The 24,008-nt window shown below is 36.2% G+C and overlaps 1 protein-coding gene across 19 annotated transcripts in view; it reads left to right on the top strand.

The window, feature by feature from the left end:
- The window catches only part of ADAM22 (ADAM metallopeptidase domain 22), a 254,110-nt gene that overhangs the window by 102,914 nt on the left and 127,188 nt on the right, over positions 1–24,008 (top strand). For all 19 annotated transcript variants that reach the window (XM_032253009.1, XM_032253007.1, XM_032253002.1 and 16 more), the window contains one exon: positions 18,586–18,652. In XM_032253009.1, the coding sequence (XP_032108900.1) occupies positions 18,586–18,652 (67 nt within the window). The remainder of the gene's footprint in view (positions 1–18,585; positions 18,653–24,008) is intronic.

The raw sequence follows: 24,008 nt of genomic DNA, 5'->3' as shown, positions 1-24,008 counted from the left end.
TTTTTTTTTTTTTTTTTTTTTTTTTTTTTTTTTTTTTACTGGCAAACCTTTGAAAAGCATTGTACCTTGAATGTGAAGGCCAAGTGATGCTCTTAGTGCTCCCATCCCTGTTTCCATTTTTACAGTATAGACATTGATATTTAGGAACGATTTAGGTCTGTAGAGCAGACTGATTCTCATAATCTCTATTCACATTGATCTAGGGCAGAGAGGAAAAGAAAAGAGAAAGTCCTCACTGTTTACAAACTTTAAAAATATTAACTGCACCTAGTTGAGAAATGTAGACCATGGTTCAAAGATAACTCAGTCCTCCATAGGGAGGGTGAGACTCCAGGAAAGTTATGCCAGTGCCAACTTCACTACCTGAAATCCAGTTACTCGAGGGAGTAGGGCCCCCTAACACATCTTTCATGGTGCTTTTTGTTTATGTGCTCTTTTAATTGTACATAGATTTTTGTGTGTGTTTTGATGTCCATCTCTACATCTTTTAGTTATCTGTCCTTGAAGTGTGATAACCAAGCTTTCTTAGACTCCAACCTCTATTATGACAAATGTTTTACTTGCTATTTGGGTTGCCAGTCATCGCTCAAGACTTTACAGCTGTTATACCATTATTTGTTTACCATTATACAGGAATTACTGTTATACTATTATACAGGAATCAGCGCAAAAGAAAAACCTCAGATTATTCTCAGGCATTTTGGGACATATTCTGTTAGTCCTGTGCAATACCTAGTTCCTGCTTCCATTTAATTTCATTGCAATTTTTAAAATATTTATGGAATCTCTATTAACTCATACTTTTGGACTTCTTGGTACACCTGCATAGAATATTTATAGGTTCTTTCTTTCTTCTTCATTCTCTTCGTAGGCAAGGACAATGCTTAATTTTTATTAAAATATTTCCCACAAATGCCTAATTCATTTAATACTGGAATCTAAAATTAGAGCAAACAGTAGAGAGAGCCATGGGAAGAATATGTCAGTGATGTAGATATATCTTGGATTCTTTTCACTTGGATGCTTCTATAGAGATTATTTTGTTTCAGGATCTCTTCTGTTGCCCAGTAGCTGAACATGAAGCCTGACCATTATGCATTGATTTCTCTTTTATAAAAACATAATTTGAAATTTATGGCTGAAAAGCAGCAATGAAAACACTGTTTTTCCGTTTGCTGGGCTGTTGGCTGAATTTAGATTGAGGAATACAATGGTTCATCAGATAATTGTGAAAAGAGGTGCCATATCCAAAGGCCTTAGATAATCAATCCTCTGTGTCTAGTGTATAGACATTCACAATTGATAATATATATGATGTTTTCTCCTTTTCCATCTTATCTTCTTTTGCATGTTTTCAGATGCTGCAAAAAAATTTAGTAATTTTCCACAAGAAAATTTACTGCTAGAAGGTTGTCCTAGAAACACTTTTGTAAAATCTGGCAGAGCAGGAGAGCAAAGCATATTTAACTTTTATGTTTGCAGTTTTGATATGATTATTAGCTCTTAAAATATAGAAACTAACCCAAGTTAGGTAATTGTGTCAAGGTCTTAAAATGTTTTTTTTTTTTTGTTTTTTTTCCACTTATTATTTCTTTAAGCTAGTTTTAGGAGTGATTATGGGGCAATGACAATTTTTAACAGTCCTTTCAAAACTTGTACAGCCAACTGAGTTATCCCTTTAAAGTTGGTACGAAGGCATTGCATTTATTACCATAAAAGCGTTATTGCTAAACCAATGTTAGATTGGAGGTGGGGCAGGTAGGGTTTGCTTTTAAAGTCTACAGCACGTTTTTGAGTGTTTTTATTAAGACAGAGTTTATGTTGCCCAGGCTGGTTTCGAACTCCTGGGCACAAACAATCCTCCTGTCTTGGCTGTGTCGCAGCCTCCCAAAGCGCTGGGATTACAGGCATGGGCCACCACTCCTGGCCACATTTAGGAATCTTTTTAATGATGGAATAACCTTAATAAGGTGTATTTGAGTTTTAGAAGTAGCCAACAGCTCTTCAGAATCATCTTTTCACTATTTTAAGTGATTAGCCTAATTATTTGTTAATCACAAAAATATGGTTAGGAAATAATGAGACTGGTTTTTCTTGTGTGTTACATACATTGTCTCTGAAGGTAATTCCAAAAGAGAAAATTTAATGAAGTTTTGAACAATTGAGGCATCATTGTCATAAATGAAGAAGAGTTCAAGATGACAGTTTTTAAAATGATGACTCTCATCTGACTATTTAGTTCTGTTATAATAAGGAAGAAAACCCATTCCATAATTTAGTATAGCATTCTGGTATTGTGAAAACACAAAGGCATTTTAGTGGAATCAAAATACTTTGACTTGCTGTGATTACTACTTGCTCATCAAAAGTAATTGTAAGTTGGCTGATATTTGCTGGAAATGGCCCTTAGAATTGAAATCTAGGTCAGGAAATGACAGCTAATGGAATAGACTGAAATGCGAGAGAGTGGAAAGGTCACCTTTTAAGGACTTACTGCTGGAGTCTTGAGATAATGGTGAGACATAATTTTCTACTCTTTGGTGTCTGTTTCGTGCCCCCATTACTTAAATTTCCCTGGCTTAGGTTTAATCCAATAATTTTCCATCATAATGATTATGTGCTCATGATAGAAAAATAAACATTTAAAAAGGACCCACGTATTTCTGGCTAGGTATAGCAGATTGAACTCTTGCATATATCTTTGCTCCATTATAATGATAGTGAAGGTATAATAAACTAACAAGAATAAAACAGATGAGAGACATCAATAAAATTTAGAAGATATAACAAGAATGGACAAGTGGTAACCAACTTACCAGAGTGGAAAAAACTGACTTCTGATTTTAACAAGACATAGAACTTGGGAAAAGTTCTAGAAATAGAGGTGATGAGATACCTCAGAAAACTGGGGTGGTATAGATCTGAGAAGAGAAAGCTATCTTAGTTTTGTAAGACATTAAACTCTAAAACTTTGTTTTAAAATGGGAAACCTGACAGTCCTAGTTTTGTTTTATTTTGTTTCACATCTATAAACATATGGAAGAAAAGAGAAGTGCCAATTCTACTCTTTTGGTTTAATGGTTTTTTATGCTTTATAGCAAACAAAAATGTCTGTTTAAATATTCTTAATAGGATAACAGATTATTAATGAAACAGAACTACAGACTTTTTGGAAGTTATACTTACCTTCATGAGACATAACAACACATTTTCATGTCTGAATTATGGGAAAGGATCTATTGTTGGAAATAATGTTCACAAACTGTTCTGTGACAGATTAGTACTTGCTTTCCTGATGATATAAAAGAAAGGATGTTTTCTTTTCGTCTCGGTGGCCTTCCTTTCACCAGCAGTTGGAAGGGCATGTACTGTTAAAGTTAACTATTGGAATTCCAGTAGGTAAAAAAAAAAAAGCAGGCTTGAAAAGCATAAAGCGGAAATGAAAATGCCGGAAAGATAATTTTAATCCGTGGAATATAGAACATATAGTGTGTTGCATATAGTGTCTGAATTTTCCTAAGTAGCAGTTAGAAGCCTAGCTAAGTTCCAGCAAGCAGGGATATGCATCTTCCTCTCCTGGCAGAAGTAGGAGGTTCTCTTTCTGGAGAAACAACCCACGTCTCTGGATTGGGGGAATAGTCAGCTGAGGGCAAGTGATATACTGAAAACAGGAGGTGTACTGTGTTTACATGTCGAATCAGAGAGCCATAGTTCCCATCCTCAGGTTGCTCTCTCAACACTGACACCAAGTTTATGCTATCCAGCCAACAGATTGGAGGCTCACTCTCTGGGCAAAGTGATCAATCCGTGGTAAAGAATGTATGGATGCTGACATTTGGAAGCCTTCCAATGACATTTCTGCCTCCCTCTAAAGACGCCCACCCATCCACAACCCTGCTGTTCTTCACAGAACTTCCAGGAATGTTCTAGTGCTTCATTCTCAACAGCAGTGGAGAGCCAAGGATGATCATCTGTCTAACCAAAAAGAAAGATAGCAGAGAAACAAATGAATTCAGTTGAAACAAAGAAAAATTAGGGAACAGAAGAAAATCTTTAAAAACTCAAACCTGTAATAATATACAGGCATACCTTGGAGAGATTGAGGGTTCAATTCCAGACTACCTCAGTACAGAAAATATCACAACAAAGCGAGTCACATACATTTTATGGTTTCCCAGTGGATTTAAAAGTTGTGTTCAGACACCTATACTCATATGTTCAATGAAGCACTACTCATAATAGCGAAAACATGGACTCAACATAAGTGCCGATCGATGGTGGATTAGATTAAAAAATGTGACATATTTACACCACAGAATACTATGCAGTCATAAAAAGAATGAAATCATGTCCTTTGCAGCAACATGGATACAGCTGAAGGCCATTGTCCTAAGTGAATTGGTAAAGAAACAAACAAACAAAAACAAATACTGCATGTTCTCACTTATAAGTGGGAGCTAAACATTTAGTACACATGGACGTAATGATGGAAACAATGGACACTGGGGACTCCAAAAGGAGAGAGAGGGATAGGGACAAATGTTGAAGAACTACTTATTGGGTACTATATTCACTATTTGGCTGAGGGGTTCAGTAAAAGCCCAAACCTCAGCATTATACAATATATCCATGTAACAAACCTACACATGCTCCCAGGAATCTAAAAATAACTCAGCAATGTGTTTACACCATATTGTAGTCATTAAGTGTGCAATAGCATTATGTCTACAAAAATATATTTACCCTAATTAAAAAATTTATTTATTAATAAAAACTTTATTGCTAAAAGTGCTAATGATCATTTTAGACTTCAGTAAATTATAATCTTTTTGCCACTGGTGGGTCTTGCCTCAGTGTTGATGGCTGCTGATTGATTAGAGTATTGGTTGCTGAAGGTTGGGGTAGTTGTGGCAATTTCTTAAAATAAAATAACAATTAAGTTTGCTGCATTGATTACTTTCACAAAAGATTCCTCTGTAGCATGAGATGCTGTTTGATAGCAATTTGTCCATTGTAGAACTTCTTTCAGATTTGGACTTAATCCACTAGAACTCTGCCCCTGCTTTATCAGTTAAGTTTTTATTATTCTAAATCTTTGTTGTTATTTCAACAATGTTCATAGCATTTTCACCAGGGATAGATTCTGCCTTTAAAAATACACTTTTTTTGCTCGTCCATAAGAAGTGACTTGGTTGGGCATAGTGGCTCACGCATGTAATCCCAGCACTTTGGAAGTCCGCGGAGGTCGAATCACTTGAGGTCAGGAATTCAAGACCAACCTGCCAACATGGTGAAACCCTGTCTTTATTAAAAATACAAAACTTAGCCTGGCGTGGTGGCAGGCACCTGTGGTCCCATCTACTTGGAAGGCTGAGGCAGGAGAATTGCTTGAACCCGGGAGCCAGAAGTTGCAGTGAGCCAAGATTGTGCCACTGCACTCCAGCCTGGGCAACGGAGCAAGACTCTGTGTCAAAAAAAAAAAAAAAAAAAAAAAAAAAGTGACTCCTGATCTATTCAAGTTTGATCTTGAGAATGTAGCATTCAGTCACATCTTCAGACTACACTTCGAATTCTAGTTATCTTGCTATTTCTACCACATCTGCAGTGACCTCCTCCACTGAAGTTTTTAACCTTAAATCATTCATGATGGTCAAAATCAACTTCTTCCAAACTCATATTTATGTTGATAATTTTACTTCTTTTGAATCATGGATGTTCTCAATGGCATCTAGAATGGTGAAGGTTTTCAATTTACTTTGCCAAGGTCCATCAGAGGAATCACTATCTATGGCAGCAATAGCCTTACAAAATGTATTTCTTAAATATTAAGACTTGAAGTTGAAATTACTTCTTGATTTATGGGCTGCAGAATGGATGTAGTGTTAGAAGGCATGAAAACAACATTAATCTCCTTGTACATCTCCCTCAGAGCCCTTAGGTGACTAAGTGCATTATCATTGAAAAGTAATATTTTGAAAGAAGTATTTTTTCCTGAGCAATAGTTCCCAATGATGGGCTGAAAATATTTAGTAAACCATATTGTCAAAAGATATGCTGTCATCCATGCTTTGTTGTTGCATTTACAGAGCACAGACAGAATAGGTTTAGGATAATTCTCAGGGGCCTTAGGATTCTCAGAATGGTGAGTATTGGCTTAAACTTAAAGTCACTAGCTGCATTAGCCCTAAACAAGAAAGTCAGCCTTTCTCTCTCTCCCTCTCTCTCTCTTTTTTTTTTTTTTTGAAACTGTCTCACTCTGTGGCTCCAACTGGAGTATGGTGACAGAATCACTGCTCACTGCAACCTAGACCTCCTGGGCTGAAGCGATCAATCCACCTAGCTTCCCAGATAGCTTGGACTACAGGCATGCATTATCATACCTGGCTACTTTTTAGAATTTTAGAATTTTTTGTAGAGACAGGTTCCTGCTGTGTGGCCCAGGCTGGTCGCAAACTCCTGAGCTCATGCTATCCTCTTGTCTTAGCCTCCTGAAGGCTGAAATTACAGGCATGAGTCACTGCATCCGACCCCTTCTTTTGAAGCTTTGAAACCAGGCATTGGCTTCTCTTCTCTGACTAGGAGGCATCTTCTTCCAATAAAAGGCTGTTTTGTCTACGTTGAAAACCTGTTGTGTGGTGTAGCCACCTTCATCAATTATCTTACTTAGATCTTCTAGATAAAGTGTGGCAGCTTCTCCATCAGCACTTGCTGCTTTACGTTGTACTTTTATATTGTGGATACTGCTGCCTTCTTTAAACCTCATAAACCAGCCTCTGCTAGCTTCAAACGTTTCTTCTGCAGCTTCTTCATGTCTGTCAGCCTTCATATGGTTAAAGAGACTTAGGGCTTTGTTCTGGATTAGGTTTTGGCTTAAGGGAATGTGTGGCTAGTTTGGTCTTCTATCTAGACCACTGAAACTTTCTTCATATCAGCAATAAGGCTGTTTTGCTTTTTCATCATTCATGTGTACAGTAGAGCAGCACTTTTACCCTTCAAGAACTTTTCCTTTGCATTTACAGCTTGGCTAACTGTTTGGCATAAGAGGTTTAGTTTTTGACTTATCTTGGCTTTCAACATGCCTTCCTCACTAAGCTTAACTGTATCTAGCTTTTTATTTAAAGTAAGAGACATGCAGCTCTTCCTTTACTTGGACACTTAGAAGGCATTGTAGGGCTATCAATTAACCTCATTTTCCATATTGTTTTGTCTCAGGGGATAGGGATGCCTGTGGAGAGGGAGAGATATGGGGTAATGGCTAGTCAGTTGAGCTGTGAGAATGCATACAACATTTATTAAGTTCACTATCTTATCTGGGTTTGATTCATTGTGCCCCCAAACAATTATAATAGTAACATCAAAGATCACAGATTACAGATCACCATAACAGATAAATTAATGGAAAGTTTTAACTATTGTGAGAATTACCAAAATGTAACATAGACACAAAGTGAGCATATGCTGTTGGAAAAATGACACTGATAGACTTGCCTGGGGCCCATTGTTACAGATCTTCAATTTGTAAAACAACAAGAACAAAAACACAGTATCTGTGAAGCACAATAAAGAAAACACGAGAAAGCAAGGTATGCCTATATTGAAAGAGATAATTACTGGATTTATGAAATAAGAAAATCATACTTAAAAATTCAGAGAAAAACACCTAGAAAAAATAGTAGAAATGGTAATAAAGCAGTAGAAGGTTGAATAATACAGTTAAAAAAAAGGAAGTTCTCCCAGAGAACAGGACAAAAGATGAAGAAGTGGAAAATAGGAGGGACAAGATAAACACTTAAGAGGATCATTCACCAGGGTAGTGATAGTAAGAAAAAAAGAAAATTTAGAGAATCAGGAGACTAAACATCTGACTGGGAAGAGTCCCAGAAAGACACTAGAGAAAGGACAGAGAGGAAATTGTCAAAGAAATATGTTAAGAAAATTTTTCATAACTGAAGGACATGAATTTCTAGATTGAAAGGGTCTATTGAATGCCCAGGGTGCAGTTAGTTCAGATGTGAGCAGGAGGATGGAAGGCCACAGGAGGGATGTAGCCAAGAAAATATTGGAATTAATATATTACCTAATATATTTGCCCATATTGAAGACTTTACAGTTGTGTAGAAAAGTTTAGGGCTGATGTAATCACATATGTACAAAACTAGACAAATAAAAAGAGAAGAAAATTATGGGAGAAGTAAAGATACAGGTTGGGATTGGGTTTAGTGGTCAAGAGAATGAGCTCTATAATCAGGCTGTCTGAATTTGAATCCTTGCTATAGCACTACTACTACCTGCATACTCTTGAGTAAATTACCTTTCTGTCCTTCAGTTTTCTTATCTATATGGAGATGCTAATCATACCTACCACTTTAGTCCATTCCTGCTACTATAACAAAGTACCAGAGACTGAATAATTTATAAATCATAGAATTTTTTTTCTTATGGTTCTGTAGCCTGAAAAGTTCAAGATCAAGGCACTGGCAGAGTCAGTGTCTGGTAAGGGCTCATTCACTGCTTCCAGGATGATGCCTTGGTGCTATGTCCTCCAGAAGTGACAAATGCTTTGTCTTCACATGGTAGACAGGATGGGAGGGCAAAGGGGACTAACTTTCTCAAGATTTTATGAAGGCACTAATCTGTTCTGTGAGGGCAGAGCTTTCATGACCCAGTAACCTCCCAAAGGCCTTACCTCTTAGTATCATCACCTTGAGGGTTAAGTTCCAATGTAGAAACTTGGGAAGGATGCATACATTCAAACCACAGCACCTACTTAGCATGTTGTTGTGTGGCTCAAATGAGTTAATGCATGCAAAACCATTAGATCAGTAGAAATGGTATTAGTAATCATAGTAATAGTAGTAGTAGTGGTAGCAGAGGTAATAGAAGTAGGTGCTCAAAATTGCTGTTATTTCTATTATGGCTATTATTTTTAAAATTGATAAATAATTAAGAAGTTTAATACTTTTTTGAGAAATTTTGTGATAAATATCCAGAAGAAACTGTTTAAAATAATAAACCAAAAAGAAAACATTTTTTAATGACCTGTAGTGCCACCACTCAAAGATCAAATTTTTAAACGTGAGTGTATTTTTTCCCTGTGCATTTATTTATGTAATTGTTATATTCTCTCCATATAATTTTGTGTTCTGCTTTTGTTTTTTAACCTAAAGAACCATATTACCCGTTAATACAAACTCTAAAGACTTTTTGTTGACTTCATTCTTTTCCGCTAAATGTATAGAAAATATTTTGTTTAACCAAGGATCTATTTTATGTATTTAGTTTGCTTTGTGAATAACATTGGGTGATGACTTTCTAAAATACATTTCAAAATTTAATTTTCTTATTAGCAATGCAATACATACTGGTTTTAGAAATTTTAAGGTGCCAAAATAAGATCAGTGAAATGAATGTAACAGTAATCTCACTACCAAGAGATAAGCATTGCTCGCTATTGTCTCTTTTCGTGACAATATTTTTATGTGTTTTCTTTTGCAAAATGTAGAACTTTTCTTGTAGGTGTTATGATCACCTTTTGCTATCTTCTATGGCATGTTAGTGTCAGCAGAGTGTTTAATTGTAAAGTTTTGGATCTTATTTTTTAAATTGCTTTAAAAATTTTCAGTGTTTCACACTGAAAATGTGTTGAACATCTTTACAGCTAAACATCTATTTTAAAATTATTAGAAACAGAATTGCAGGTTCAAAAGGTATACATTTAATATGTATTGTCAAATTTCTTTCCATGAAAATTTTACAAATCTCTGTACTCACAGCCTTGTCAACACTAGGCTTTCTGATATTATTTTTTTACTTTAATAAAATGTCTTCTATATTTAGAGTTATTTTTCTTCATTAGATTCTTAGGTACAAAGAATATTAGAAGTTTAAGACTTTTACTGTTTCAAAAAATTGCTTTCTCAAAAGAGGACAGCATTTGACTATCATTAACAGTGGATAATAATGTCTGTTACTCTGTGTTCTCACTAATGATGGGATTATTATAAACAAAATGTTGACAGGTTAACAGAATAGATCTTATGCCTTGCAGTACTCCAGACAAGATAGCATGGTGGCTCAGACCAGGGTGGTAGCAATGGAAATGTTCATATGCTGGAAACTTTTTGAAAACACTCTTAATAGAATTTTTGCTTCAGCTGCGTATGTTATTTGAATATAAATAATTTATTTGAATGATGCCCAGTAATTCAACTTTTTTTCGGTACCCCAAATCCCCATTTTTAGGGTGCTCATAAGAAGTCCAAGTAAATTTTGAAGTAAGGCTGGCAATTTTATCCTTTAGAAACTACAAAACATTAGTCTATTACTTCACTGTAATGGAGAGAAACATGTCTCCCTCTGTTAATTATTTGCAGTAAGATTCACCAGGGACTCATTTGAATTGCTTTGCTGTAGTGTGTTCCCTAGTACCTTGGTTTTTCAAGGGGTATTGAGCCACAATGATCAGGTATGCCAACAGGTCATAATAGAGTTTTACTAGCGTATTTGTAGATTGTGAATTTGATTATACTTTCATGTCTTGGTAACTTTTCTTTATATCAGAATAATCCTAGGAGATTCTGATTTGGTAGGTCCGAGGGTGAATAGGCATTGTTTTTTTGTTAAATCTGATTCTGCTGCAAAGCCAGGCTTAGAAAACTTTGCTTTACTAGGAATAACATTCTATAAGTAAGAGCTAACATTAATGATAGTGCCAGGCTCAACTTTTACTTAATCACATTTATTATAAGTGCCCTAGTCTTAATATACACATTTAAAGCTCCCTGATAATTTTCATCAGATTGTGACTTCTTCAGTAGAATGTAACAAAAATAGCCTCACTTTTAGACACAAGGTTACACAGAAAATTTCTTTTATGTGCATAAGCAAGAAAGGAATTATATTTACAAATTAGAAAAGTAATGAAGTAAAACTTTCATCCAAAAATCAGATGTTGAATAAACTTTTAATTCCCTTTTGTAGTTTCCTCTTAATTTAAACAACATAAATATTTTAAATACCACTCATTACATGCTGAGGGTATAGATAACAGTTTTGGCACTTAAAAAAAGCTGAGGAATGGATGGTTAATTCTCAGTGATATTTATTCATCTTCTATAGTGAGGATTCTCTAGTATATCAAAAGGATCTGGAGGGTTAGTGCATGGCTAGAGAGAGTAAGAAAATAAAGAAGATGAAATGGAGGTGTTGGGGAGGGATTCATAGAATGGAGAGAATGGGAAGAATGTTTTCTTTTAAAAACTTTTCTAAGCTCATAATTTGTTATTCCTCTTAAATGAAATAATGAAATTTGGATCCCTAAAGCTTCCATTTTTCCAGTTCTGTTCTTCTGGAGAGCTTTTCACAGTTTAAAGATCTTATGAAATCTTTGATTTTTTATTGTGATCTGTAGGCTTTTCTTATTTTCACTGGTTGGATTATAATCATATTTGAAGTCTTATTATTCTTTTATACTGTGCAAAATAAGTTACTTTTAATATTTGGTGACTGCACTAAGGAAAAAAAATAGTAGTTTTGTGCAGCATAATAATCATTGAATGTTAGAATAAGAGGCATAGTCAGCTTGTTACAGTATATTACAATCTTTACAGTATATTTTATTTTGCATAATTTTGTAATCAGCTGGGCAGGTGTGCTTTATGTAGTGTCAGCTGGGATGCTCTTATATCTGGAAGATGCAAAATGGCGTCAATCACATGTTTGGAAATTGGTGTCAGTGTTGGGTTGGAATTCACTGGGTCTGTCAGCTAGGGATGTGATTCTCCTCCCCATGGTCTTTTTATGTGGTTACTTGGGGTTCCTGATAGCATGGTGACTGGATTCAAAGGAGAGTTCTGCATGTATGAAAATGGAATCTGCAGAACTTAGATGTTACACAGAGCTGTAGTTTGAATGTTTGTCACTTCTAAATCTCATGTTGAAATTTAATTGCCATTGTAACAGTAGAAAGAGGTGGGACCTTTTAAAGATGGTTAGGCCATGAGGGCTGACTGCACTCACAGGCCTGGGATTGGTGCCTCATAAAAGTGTGAGTTTGATTCCCTCTGGCTTCTGTGTGTGCTTTCTCCCTCTGTCTCTCTGTCTCGCTCTCACCCTGTCTTGCCTTCATTCACCCTCCCTCCCGCTTCCCCCCTCTTCCTACCTCTTTCACTCTCCTCTCCCTCTCTCCTTCCTCCTTTTATTTTTCCCTTTCTCCTTCTCTCCCTTTTTTCTCTCTTTCTCTGTCCTTCCTCTCTCCCTCTACCATATCATGACACAATAAAAAGGCCCTCACAAGTTGCTGGCACCTTAATATTGGACTTCCCAGCCTCTGGAACTGTGAGCCAATATATTTCTGTTCATTATAGATTACCTATTCTGTGATACTCTGTTTACAGCAGCACAAAACAGACTAAGACACACAATATCACTTGTCTCATATTTTTCACAGGGCCAGGTCATATTCAAGGGGAGAAGAAATTATTTCCACTTTGCGATTAGAAGAGTGACAACTTGTAGCCTTCTTTAATCAGCCATAGTTTATCCTTTGGCCACAAATCATTTGTATTTATCACATATGCAGAATGCACTGAATTCTTCCAGACGCTCCTGAAAAATCTTATTCCATTATAGTATCAGGTTCAAATGCAAGGTTCAGGTTCTCATCATCTGAATCAGGTCCAGGTGTAGATACGGCTTCTTAGGTGAGGTAGCGGAAGTATAGACACTTGAACTAAAAAGATAACCTAAGATACAGGATAGATAGGGGCATACTGATGCGATAGGCACTCCTGTTCAAAAGGTGGGGAATAGCTGCTTAGCAGTCACGGGTCTATTGAATTTCTGATATTGAATTAGATATGCCACAGGTTTCGCCAGCTTTGACAGAAGGGAATGTATGTTGATTAAGGCTCTGCTTTGCTTCCTGGGAGCAGTCCTTTGCAGTTCTTGGGTTCACCCTCTGAATCAAGTTTTTTTTTGTTGTTTTTAAATAAGAAATGTGTCAGGCTTTAAGCTAACTATCTTTTTAGGTCTGTTTCCTGACTATAAAAAGTTTGAACTGACTGTCCATTTTGGTCCAAGCTGGTGTGGTTCCAGTGATATAATTCTCTTAAGAACTTCATAGGTTTCATGTGAATCTCACTGGCATTTACCCCATTAGATAAAACCACATCCACAGATCTTTTTGAGATAGGCCCCTCTCTACTGTGAGTTAAGATGCTGTGAGACAATGCCCTGAAGATTCACACTAACCTTTTTGTTTAGGTGAGAATGTGTATGAGAACCTACAAGATTCTTTGAAACTCTTTTGTGTAGCTGAGGCCCTTAATAGTCCTTGAAACTGTTTTACCTAGATGATTTGGCCAAGGTGAAACCTTTAGTCTTTCTGAGGTTTTATCAAAGGGTTTTAAAACTACACCATTGACTTACTCTTGACCTTGAGGTTACACCTTCTGGCAGCACCTTGGATTAGATCTTTGCTCTGAGGCTGTTTCTTTGAAAATCTATTGCACATTCAAGTTTCTTTGTGCATTTGTTTGCTTCTTATGCATTCAAGCATCATTTCAGAAGCATGTGATTTTGTTTTTTTTCTATTATTGTGATGTTAACTGTGATCACTTGGTTAAGGTGATGTCCCCAGTTTTTTTTTTTTTTTTCACTCTCAAGTTATTACTAGGATACATTTTGAATGTAGAATTGAATGTTTGAATTTGACTGAGAGAATTATGCATTAGACATGTTGAATTTGAGGTGCCTGTTTGACATCCTAGTAGAGACTGGTTCAGAAACAGGGGTACTGGTAGCTTGGAAAGATGAGGTAGCCCTGTTTTCATTTTCTCAGCGAATACAAAAGTGAGGTTATATGAAGGGAGTAATAATGAGGGAGCACGTTGGAGATGTGAGGAGAGAGCCTTGGAAGGGTCTTTCTGAGTAGATTGATCGGAAAAGTGTAGTGTTCTTAAGGACAGTGTTGTGATGAGGGACCATTTGACAACTGCGATCATAACCAGCCTGTGATCATTCAAGTTGTTCTGCTTCTTGGAGTGAGACTTTGATTAGTAGAAGGAGTTTTACTGTGATTGAGGTTTGGTCAAGCAAGTACAGTGGGGAGAGGTGTAAATTGGTTTAGAGTGTGTGCAGGGAGATGATTTATCAGGACAGATCATAGAATATAAACTGATTAAGTGGACAAGAGGGAGGTGAGGAGAGTGAAAAAGTGGTAGATAGGCTCAGTGGTTAAAGTCCCAAAACAGTGAGAGAGGGGGAGTTCTGGAGAAAGACAGATAAATATGAGGTGATGAATAGGGTATGTGAATGATTCAAATCAGGATTTGGGATGCATTTTCATCTATGTTCTGGTTTAATACCATACCAGCTTTATGAAGTGATTTATTTTTTCTTTTTACTTTCTCCATTTTAGGCAGAAGCAAATTATGTTGATCAAGATTAAGCAACTTGGCCAAGGGTACACAGCTAGTAAATGGCAGAGCTTGGATGGAAAATTAAGATATTTATTTTTGTTTTTGACTCCCAAACCTTTGTATAATACTATACCAGCTGTCTCTGATTCATGACAATTGCCCACTAGACAAAGGATAATCATTATTGTGACTGAAAATGTTTACATTATATTTGTTTTGCTTTTTTGGGCTTATTGTGGCATACAAATAACAAAAAGGCCTCAAAACATTTCTAACTTTATAAACATCTACTTACTTTGCAGAATAAATGGCCTTTTTAGAATGATATTTACTTTTATTTTTCAAAGTTCACAAACAAGTATTCACACTTCAGTATTAAGCTGTTAGCATGGATTGAATTCTACCTGATCCATTTACATTAATGCAAAATTTCCTTTATGTTAAGGAGACCTTCCATTTCCCCACACTTAAAATGGTTTAAGCAGATCCCTATATAATGATAAACGATGATGTTTCTAAGGAAAATAACTTAAGGTAATTTGACTATCTCTACTTCAGGAAGCTTCAAGAAAATTTACTTAGGTACTAACTTGATAGTAGTAAAGATTTTATAGTTTAGTAGAGGGAAAAGTGAAACTTTAAATTTAAGGTTTCTCACCCTAATCATTAAAATAACAATATTTAGCAGACTTTCACATTATGCAAACAAACAAAACCAAATTGCATGAGCTGTTTTTGGTTTAAATTACATGGAGTGCTTTCCAGCAATACTTGTATATAGAGGATTGATTGAAATAGCCGCATAATTCCTGAGCAGAGGGCTTTTCTTTGCTGTAATTACATTCGTGCAGTGACTCATATTTTCTTAATGCCTAGATTTTATAATTCAAAGGGAAATGTTCCCTTGAAATTTGAAAACCTGGAAGATTCCAAAGTAGTTTTTTAAATTTTTTTTTATTATTATTACTGCTACTATTCCTATACCACAGCTAGTATTCCTCTGAAGAGTATTTGACTTAGGTGATTTTAATTTCACTCACGCAGGCTCCAACAGTGGGTTTGATTTGTGTGAGAGTGAAAGAGCAAGGATCCCAAAGATGTCTAGTACAGGGATAGGCTGTTCTGCATTCAGGGACTTCAGCGGGAGATTTGGGGCTTTCGCTCTGGTATTCACCACTGTACAGCTCAGTTTCTTTTAAGTGTCAGCTTACTTTTGACTTTCTCTTTCCTTCATCAGCTGAATGATTGTTTTTCTGATTTAGAGTTCAGATTCCCAAGAGAGGGAAGCTGGCTGGCTCTGCTGATAAACATGCCTCTGTATGATAATGTTTCTTTCCTACTACTGGGGAAGTTTTTCAGATTGATAGCAAGGTTGGAGGACAGTCCTTTGCAAACACCTGGCTAGTATCTCTCCTGTTTGGGGTAACAGGGTGTGATGCAAATGCTGGAGCAAGTACCAGTTTTGCCTGAGGCAGGTCTTTCCTGTGCAATTTCACATTTTTAAGTCCTTGGAAATTTGTGAAATGTATATAATATACTCATGATGAAGGGGAAAAAAAAAGACAATTTTCGGTTGGATGTACAACAGTTACTTTCTTCACCACTCTCCTTTCCACCAATATTGTTCACTTGTCTCTAAATAATCATGATGGTCAAAGGAGGCATGGTGGGAGAATCTTGATTGTTCAAAGACAAATGTTTTTGTCAAAGGATTGGTTTAGGAGTGGCCATATAATGTAATTCTGGCTAAAGGTACTTGAGAAGATGAATGCTAAGAGCTATTTTTGAAAGGGCTTGTTCACTTTTAAAAATAAATACAAGGCTTTTTTTCTTTTTTTATCTTGGAATAATGTATTTTTCATAAGATGCTGAGAATTGTAGCCATCATGTCAGGGTGATGAGAGGAGCCAGCTAAGAGAGCCCTCTACCGTGCTGATGGCAGAGCAGAAAGTTGAACACACCCTTCATCTCATTAATGGCGGTGAGCCACCGCACGAACCAACCCTGGAACTGCCCTGATGTCAGGTGGGAAGTTACTTTGATGCAATGGTAGCCTCCAAGTATGCTACCAGGTAAACTATCCTAGAGGGGAGGGAACTAAAAGCTTCCACAGACTAAATTCCAGTCCTCAAATCACATAATTCACGAAATTAATTCAAGTGCTCAGTGAGAGGCAAGAGGAAAGATTGATAAGTTGGTACACCTGGGTTAGGTGCAAGTAGGACAGAGGTGCCATGCCATCTAATCATGGGGAATATAGTGTTCATTCATCTGCATATGCCTTCCCTGCTGATGGTATAGTTACAAGGACCAGAGTTGAGGTTTGGTCAAGCCTCAAAGAAAGCAGTTGTCCCAAGCCAATAACACCTGCTCAAGTGTCTGAGAGACAATGGGACAAGTATGTGTGGTCAGTGGCTGTGGCTTGCCAGTTAGCTTCACAAAGAGTCATGAGTTCTGTTGTGTTTATTGGACAGAGAACGAATGGGGCAGGAATGAGTATCAGCAGTTGTTCTTAACCAGGGTGGTTTTGTCCCCCAGTGTATATTTAGCAATGTCTGGAGACATTTTTAATGGTCATGACTGGTATGTGTAAGAGATTCTACTGGCATCTATTAGGTAGAAGCCAGACGCTAAGTGTGCTACAGTGAACAAGACAGCCTCCCAAGACAAATAATTATCTGGCCCAAAGTATCAATTATGTTGAAGTTGAGAAACCCCCTCACTAATATTAAAAGCATATGTATATTTAGTGTATCCTGGATATTTAGTGCCTCTTGTATATTTAATGTATCGTGAATATTTATTACTCATATACTTCAAGAGTAATTGGCATTTCTTGATCTTGCAGCCCTTTCTGTCAGTGTGTAACACATACACAATCTTCTTCTTATACTTTATGTATCTCTGAATTCGGCTCATGTCTTGCTAGCAAAATATATACTAAAAATATTTTAAAAGTGGTTGCCTATATTTTATAAACCTCAAATTTATTTATCAACTAGAACTGAATAGCCTCAAAATTATACTATCCCTGGAATTTCAAAGAAGAAATACGATGGTAAATGTCCTGATTGTTTAATATACTTTTTGTTGTGTTTTCTACAGCTTGCAGCTGAGAGCATGCTAGCTGATTCTCACGTAAAATCAATAAGAACATTTATTCTAAAGACAAATGAAGCATCGACTTAGACTATAATGATAAGTTTCCTAAATAGTAATAAAAGCATCAGATAGTGCAGGATTATGGTGCCTGCATTAATGTAATTCTTGTTTGATGGTTCTGTTTCCATTTCAAGGAATTGTAGGCATGGTGCTTATCATGATGAGCCTCTGTGCTCAAAAATTCACATATTTAAATGACTGTAACAGTTTTTGTTTGATGACTTTCAGTTCACATAAGGACTTTTTAGTTGGCTCAATGTTTATTAATAGAGCAACACTAGAAATTTATAGTTTCACACATTTTAAAATTATTAATGATAGTTTTATTTATATTTTAGTGCTTTAACATATTACAGATATTTTATGGAATTTGTGTCTTGAGACCCCTCCATTAAAAGGGAAAGTTTTTCACATATATGAAATTAAAGAAAAGCACATTTAAGATTATAGAAACATATAAATGTTGTTTAGGATAGATTTCAAAAAAGAATTATTTTCAAATGCTGATGGTATATATTCCATTTCATCTCTTTTAACTTTCTTTGCCTTTTTTAACTTTTGTGATGGAAACTAACATTTTGTCAGATAAAAATATCACATATAACACATAAAGAAATGGTAAGGCACAATATACAATTAAAACTACTTGATAAAAAGCTAAAGTAAAAAATTAAGAACAAGATGTCTTAAAAATAATGATGTACATACAGTAGTTTCCTAGAACTATTGGCTGGTTCAGCAGAATCAGCCATGCTCAGCAGTGAAGTGACAGGTGGGCATAGGCAGGTCAACCTCATGTCCTTCTAGAAACACTGGGCTGTGTGTGTGTGTGTGTGTGTGTGTGTGTGTGTATGAGAGAGAGAGAGAGAGAGAGAGAGAAAGTGCACACGAGAGAGCTATAAAGTGTTGATTTGAGGGGTTAAGAATTGTTAAAGCAGATACGTGTAAATTTGATCCTGATTTTCATGTTTTACATTTTCATCATTTCTTTTTGTTGTTGCAGTGATTTGCTGTCCTCTGAATACATAGAGAGACACATTGAACATGGAGGCAAGACTGTGGAAGTTAAAGTAAGTGCAATTTTCCTGCTTGTGGGAAATTTGTTGAGGAAATTTTAATACTACTGATTATGATTTTAATTTTTAATGATACTTCTAATGTACAGTTTTGAAGGTTTTAAAAATACTTTATCATTTGAAGTTTTGTTACCCACTTGGGAAAAAATAAAACTTTAGTTATCAGAAAAAGAATTTTTAGGATACTGTAGGAATTGTTAAACTTACATTATATAGTATTAGGTTGGTGCAAAAGTCACTGTGGTTTTTGTGACTACTTTTAATGGCAAAAACCCCAATGACTTTTACACCAACCTATAATTCTTTCTTAGGTTGTGGCACAGAAAATAGTTTTTAAAATTTGCCTTTAAGGTTACCACTGAGAACCAAGAGGTGAAAACTTGGGTCCAGGGTTGGTGTGTGCTTTTGCTTTCAGTTGTGAAAGAGTCCCACCCTCCTACCCCACATCCCTGCCAGTAAAATGTAAAATTATTAGATCTACAGGGAGATCAGGGAGTTAAAAATATCTGGAGACAGAAATCTCAGGATATTGGTTATGACAGGTAAACTGTGAAAATATTAACACAAAAATAAAAGCCTCCACCAGCTACAGGCATAAGAATGTGGGCTTTTCTCCACCAGATCTGCAGATGGTGTAACCTGAGAGCATATGAAACCAAAAGCCACCCAAGTGTAGGGCTTCTTTCTGCTCAATGTTTAGTGTAGTGACTTTTGGTCAAGTGTTTTTTTTTCTTCTGAATAGTGTTCCAACTATCTATTCTACTTTATCTGAATTATAATCCCACTTGTTCACATTCATTTCCTTTTTCTAATTACAAATTAGGTACATGCTCATTTTAGAATACTTATAAGCCAAGAAAAGTAGAACAAAAAAGGAAAACTTGTTCTTAAACTCATCTATAAGAGATAAATGTTGCTTTCATTTTGCTACATATCTTTTAATTGGTTTTTATCTTATGCACACATTTGTATACATACGTATACATTTACATAGTATATATAGCTACAATATTGTATCTGCTTGCTTCTGTATCATTTTATAAACATTTGCCAAGTTATTTTCCCATAAAGCCTTTGTTCAGTTTTTTATGTACCTATATTACTATAGTAAAGCTTTTTATTGAAACTAAACTGTTATCAGTAACCAAAATAAATGATATCGTCCTATTCAAATCACAATCTGAAGAGAATTGAGTTTTTCAATTACATATGTATTTGAACTAAAAGAAGACTTTTTATTACGGAAAAGTTTAAACATATATCAAAGTGAAAAGAATGCTATAATGAACCCCCTCTTACCCATCATCCAGCATCAACAGTTATCAACACTTTGACAATCTTTTTTTCTCTTTTAACTTTATGTGTGTGTTTGTGTTTGTATGTGTGTAATATTTTAAAGCAAATTCCAGACATTAGGACATTTTGTCAGTTAATTCATCCTACATACCTATGTATTTCTAATTGATAAAGCCTTAAACTCTGATAATTTTTATAAATTATCTAGATATAATAATTATGCCTGTCCCTCCAGAAAGTTATTCCAAACTAAAGATTGGTGAATTGAAAGGTGGGTTAATTTATATTACTGCCTTCCTATAGAAAGGATATCAGGATTCTTCTGGATATAACATGGGAGAATGGAGCCATTTTGTTTATAGTTGGGAAGAAAAATTACCTCAGAGTAGAATCTCCAGGTCCTTTTATTCCCATCCCTGTTCACTTGGCTTCACTTCTGTATTTTGTATGATAATGTTTTTCAGATGTAGAGTATCTCTTATTCCCTTGTTAAATTAAAGAGGAAAGGAAACAGGCTATTTGCTATCTATTTCCATCTGTGTCTGTCAGTGGAATGATGAAATGCAAATAGGAGCGTGGAGGGTGGACCCATCAGACAGCTCTCTGCTGTGTCTATGGTAATATCCCTTTTCAGAAAACTTGTACTTAGTCAGCAAAGTGCACTCCACTCTGGGATCTTAAGGCTCCATGAGTATACATAACACATGAAGCACTGACTCTGCTGCACAATCTTTGCTGATTTTTCCACCTGAGAAGTTCAGTTTCTTTGTTGATGGTTTTTCTAACCCGCTAAGCCTATCAAACCAGGCAAATGATAAATACAAACTTTGTCCAGACCGAAGGGCCAGAGTTTTTTTTTTTTTTTTTAACCCCTTTAACCACTCTGATCTCACCTGTCACTTCCATTTGTTTCCAGTCCATTTAAAAATCTAACTCAAAATTCTCCTCTGGGTTTTTTCAGGAACCACATTGAAAGTGCTGAATCCTGCTCATCAATCCAAAGTCAGTAGCCAGTTATTTCTCTGCTGGTTCCCTCCTGTCTTGACCTCTGTGCTTAGCTCTTTGGGATGTTTCTTTTTACATGAAATCTGATATCAATCTCTCTTTTTTATTAATGCCTCATTAATACTTTATAAATCAAAGTGGTAACATTTTATATTTTTTCCTTCCCTCCAGTACCTTTTTAAAAAGGAACTCTTAAAAGTTTTCCTTTTCCTTTACCTTCCATATTAGTTTGCTAAGGCTACCAAAACAAAGTACCACAGACTGGGTGGCTTTAACAATAGAAATTTAAGTTCTCACAATCCTGGAAGCTAGAAATCCAAGAGCGAGATATTGGCAGGGCTGGTTTTGTCCAAGGTCTCTCTCCTTGCTTTGTACATGGTTTTCTTCCTGTGTCTTCACATGGTCTTCCTTCTGTGTATATCTGCATCCTAATCTCTTCCTGTGAGAACATTGTTCCTATTGAACTAGGGCCCACCCTAATAACCTTGTTTTAACTTCATTACCTCTTTAGAGACCCTGTCCTTACATACAGTTATATTCTGAGGTTATAACTAGGGGTTAGGACTTTAACATATGTATTTTGGGGGAACACAGTCCACCCCGTAATGCTCTCCTTAAGGGCCCTGTAAGGTTTTTTGTTTTTTCTTAAAGTTGACTAAGGTAAATGAAATGAAATATGAAATCAAAGCTAAACTCTAAGAACTTTTTGTGTCAGTTGGCACGATAATGGCTGAGTGTATCCTAAAAATGCAAATTTAAAATTGAAGTGTTATTCCAAATTTAACAATGACTAGAAACCAGTCGATAAATGACTGTGCTTGGGTGTCTTTGCACTTTTGGTAAAAGGAATACATTTTTCAGGAAAAACAAATTTTTAAACCTTTTCTGTGGTAAGGTATACCACTGACACAGAAATTCACATAAAACAATATATGGGTTGATGAAATACTAAAGGCAAATAGTTTTTAAATTATTATTATACTTTAAGTTCTGGGGTACATGTGCAGAACGTGCAGGTTTGTTACATAGGTATACACGTGCCATGGTGGTTTGCTGCACCCATCAACCCATCATCTACACTAGATATTTTTCCTAATGCTGTCTCTCCCCTAACTCCCCACCTGCTGACAGGCCCTGGTGTGTGATGTTCCCCTCTCTGTTTCCATGTGTTCTCATTGTTCAACTGTCACTTATGAGTGAGAACATGCAATGTTTGGTTTTCTGTTCCTGTGTTAGTTTGCTGAGAATGACAGTTTCCAGCTTCATCCATGTCCCTGCAAAATACATGAACTCGTCTTTTTTCATGGCTGCACAGTGTTCCATGGTATATATGTGTTACATTTTCTTTATCCAGTCTATCATTCGTGGGCACTAGGGTTGGTTCCAAGTCTTTGCTATTGTGAACAGTGCTGCAATAAACATATGCATGCATGTGTATTTATAGTATAAAGATTTATAATCCTTTGGGTATATGCCCAGTAATGGAGTTGTGGGGTCAAGTTGTATTTCTAGTTCTAGATTCTGGAGGAATTGCTGACCATTCAGTTCAAGAAATAGAGCTTTGGCTGAGCGTGGTGGCTCATGCCTGTAATACCAGCACTTTGGGAGGCCGAGAGGGGCGGATCACCTGAGGTCAGGAGTTTGAGACCAGCCTGGCCACATGGTAAAACTCCGTCTCTCTTAAAAATACCAAAAATTAGCTGGGTGTAGTGGCAGGCACCTGTAATCCCAGCTACTCAGGAGGCTGAGATAGGAGAATCCCTTGAACCTGGGAGGCGGAGGTTGGAGAGCCGAGATTGCGCCATTGCATTCCAGCCTAAGCAACAAGAGCAAAACTCCATCTCAAATTAAAAAAAAAAAAAAATAGAGTTTGGCCAGCTGTTTATTTGCTGATTCCCAAACCCAAGCCCTTTTTGTCCTCCTAAGATTTGTAAACACTATTCTGACTTTTATGGTAATCCTTTTCTTGCTTTTGTTCATAGTTTTATCACCAAAGCATGTGCCCCTATGGTTTAATTTTGCCTGTGTAAGTTTTAAAAATAATTTTTAAAAATTATCTTTCTCTTTTTTCCCCCTTTGCAATTTATTTGCTGGAGAAACCAGATTGTTTGTGCTATGTAATTTCCTACAATCTAGATTTTGATGTTGATTGCAATTTTGTATTTAGTGTAAAAGCAAACACATTTTGGTGATTGTTCCTTAACATAATGATTTATGTTATCTGCAGGGAGGTCATCAGCTTCATTGAAATCAATTTATCTTGTTCACATAGCTGTGCATAATTCTGATATGAAAGTTCTATTAAAACTTGAAATGAATTTTTTTTCAAAAGTTACAAAAAGTGTTTGTGTAAGAAAAGAAAGATACTTTTTGTTCCTTTAATGAGACGTATTAACCTTTCACTTACATTTATTTTCAATTCATTTAAAAATTAAATTCTTAATTTACCCATCTGTTTAGGGAAAACTTTTATGTGATTAATATGGACTTCTAAACGAATTTTAAAATAGGCTGGGTGCGGTGGCTCACACCTGTAATCGCAGCACTTTGGGAGGCCGAGGTGGGTGGATCACGAGGCCAGGAGGTCAAGACCATTCTGGCTAACATGGTGAAACCCCATTGCTATTAAAAATACAAAAAATTAGCGAGGCATGGTGGCAAGCGCCTGTAATCTCAGCTACTTGGGAGGCTGAGGCAGGAATTGTTTGGAACTGGGAGGTAGAGGTTGCAGTGAGCTGAGATGATCTGGGTGACAGAGCGAGACTTCATCTCAAAAAACAATTTTTTTTTTAAGGTAAAGTTTCAACTAAGCAGAATACCTTGGGAATACAACTTTAATTCTGATTATGAAGAACCATGGTTCTGGATTCGTAAGACAAAGGACATTGGAATTGATGAGTAGTGGCAGCAGAGTCTCAACCATGCAATTTGCTGCTTTATAGCTTGTTTTGTCTTGAAACAGAAGGCTGCTAGTATGTGGGGCTAATTAAAATTAACAGTTATATTGGCTTTAGTTAATCAGTATTATAATACTCATAGTAATAACTAT

Source organism: Sapajus apella, unplaced genomic scaffold (assembly GCF_009761245.1).
Source record: "Sapajus apella isolate SASKATOON/1434 unplaced genomic scaffold, GSC_monkey_1.0 scaffold81, whole genome shotgun sequence".
NCBI lineage: Eukaryota > Metazoa > Chordata > Mammalia > Primates > Cebidae > Sapajus > Sapajus apella.
This window is presented reverse-complemented; position numbering and strand designations above follow the sequence as displayed.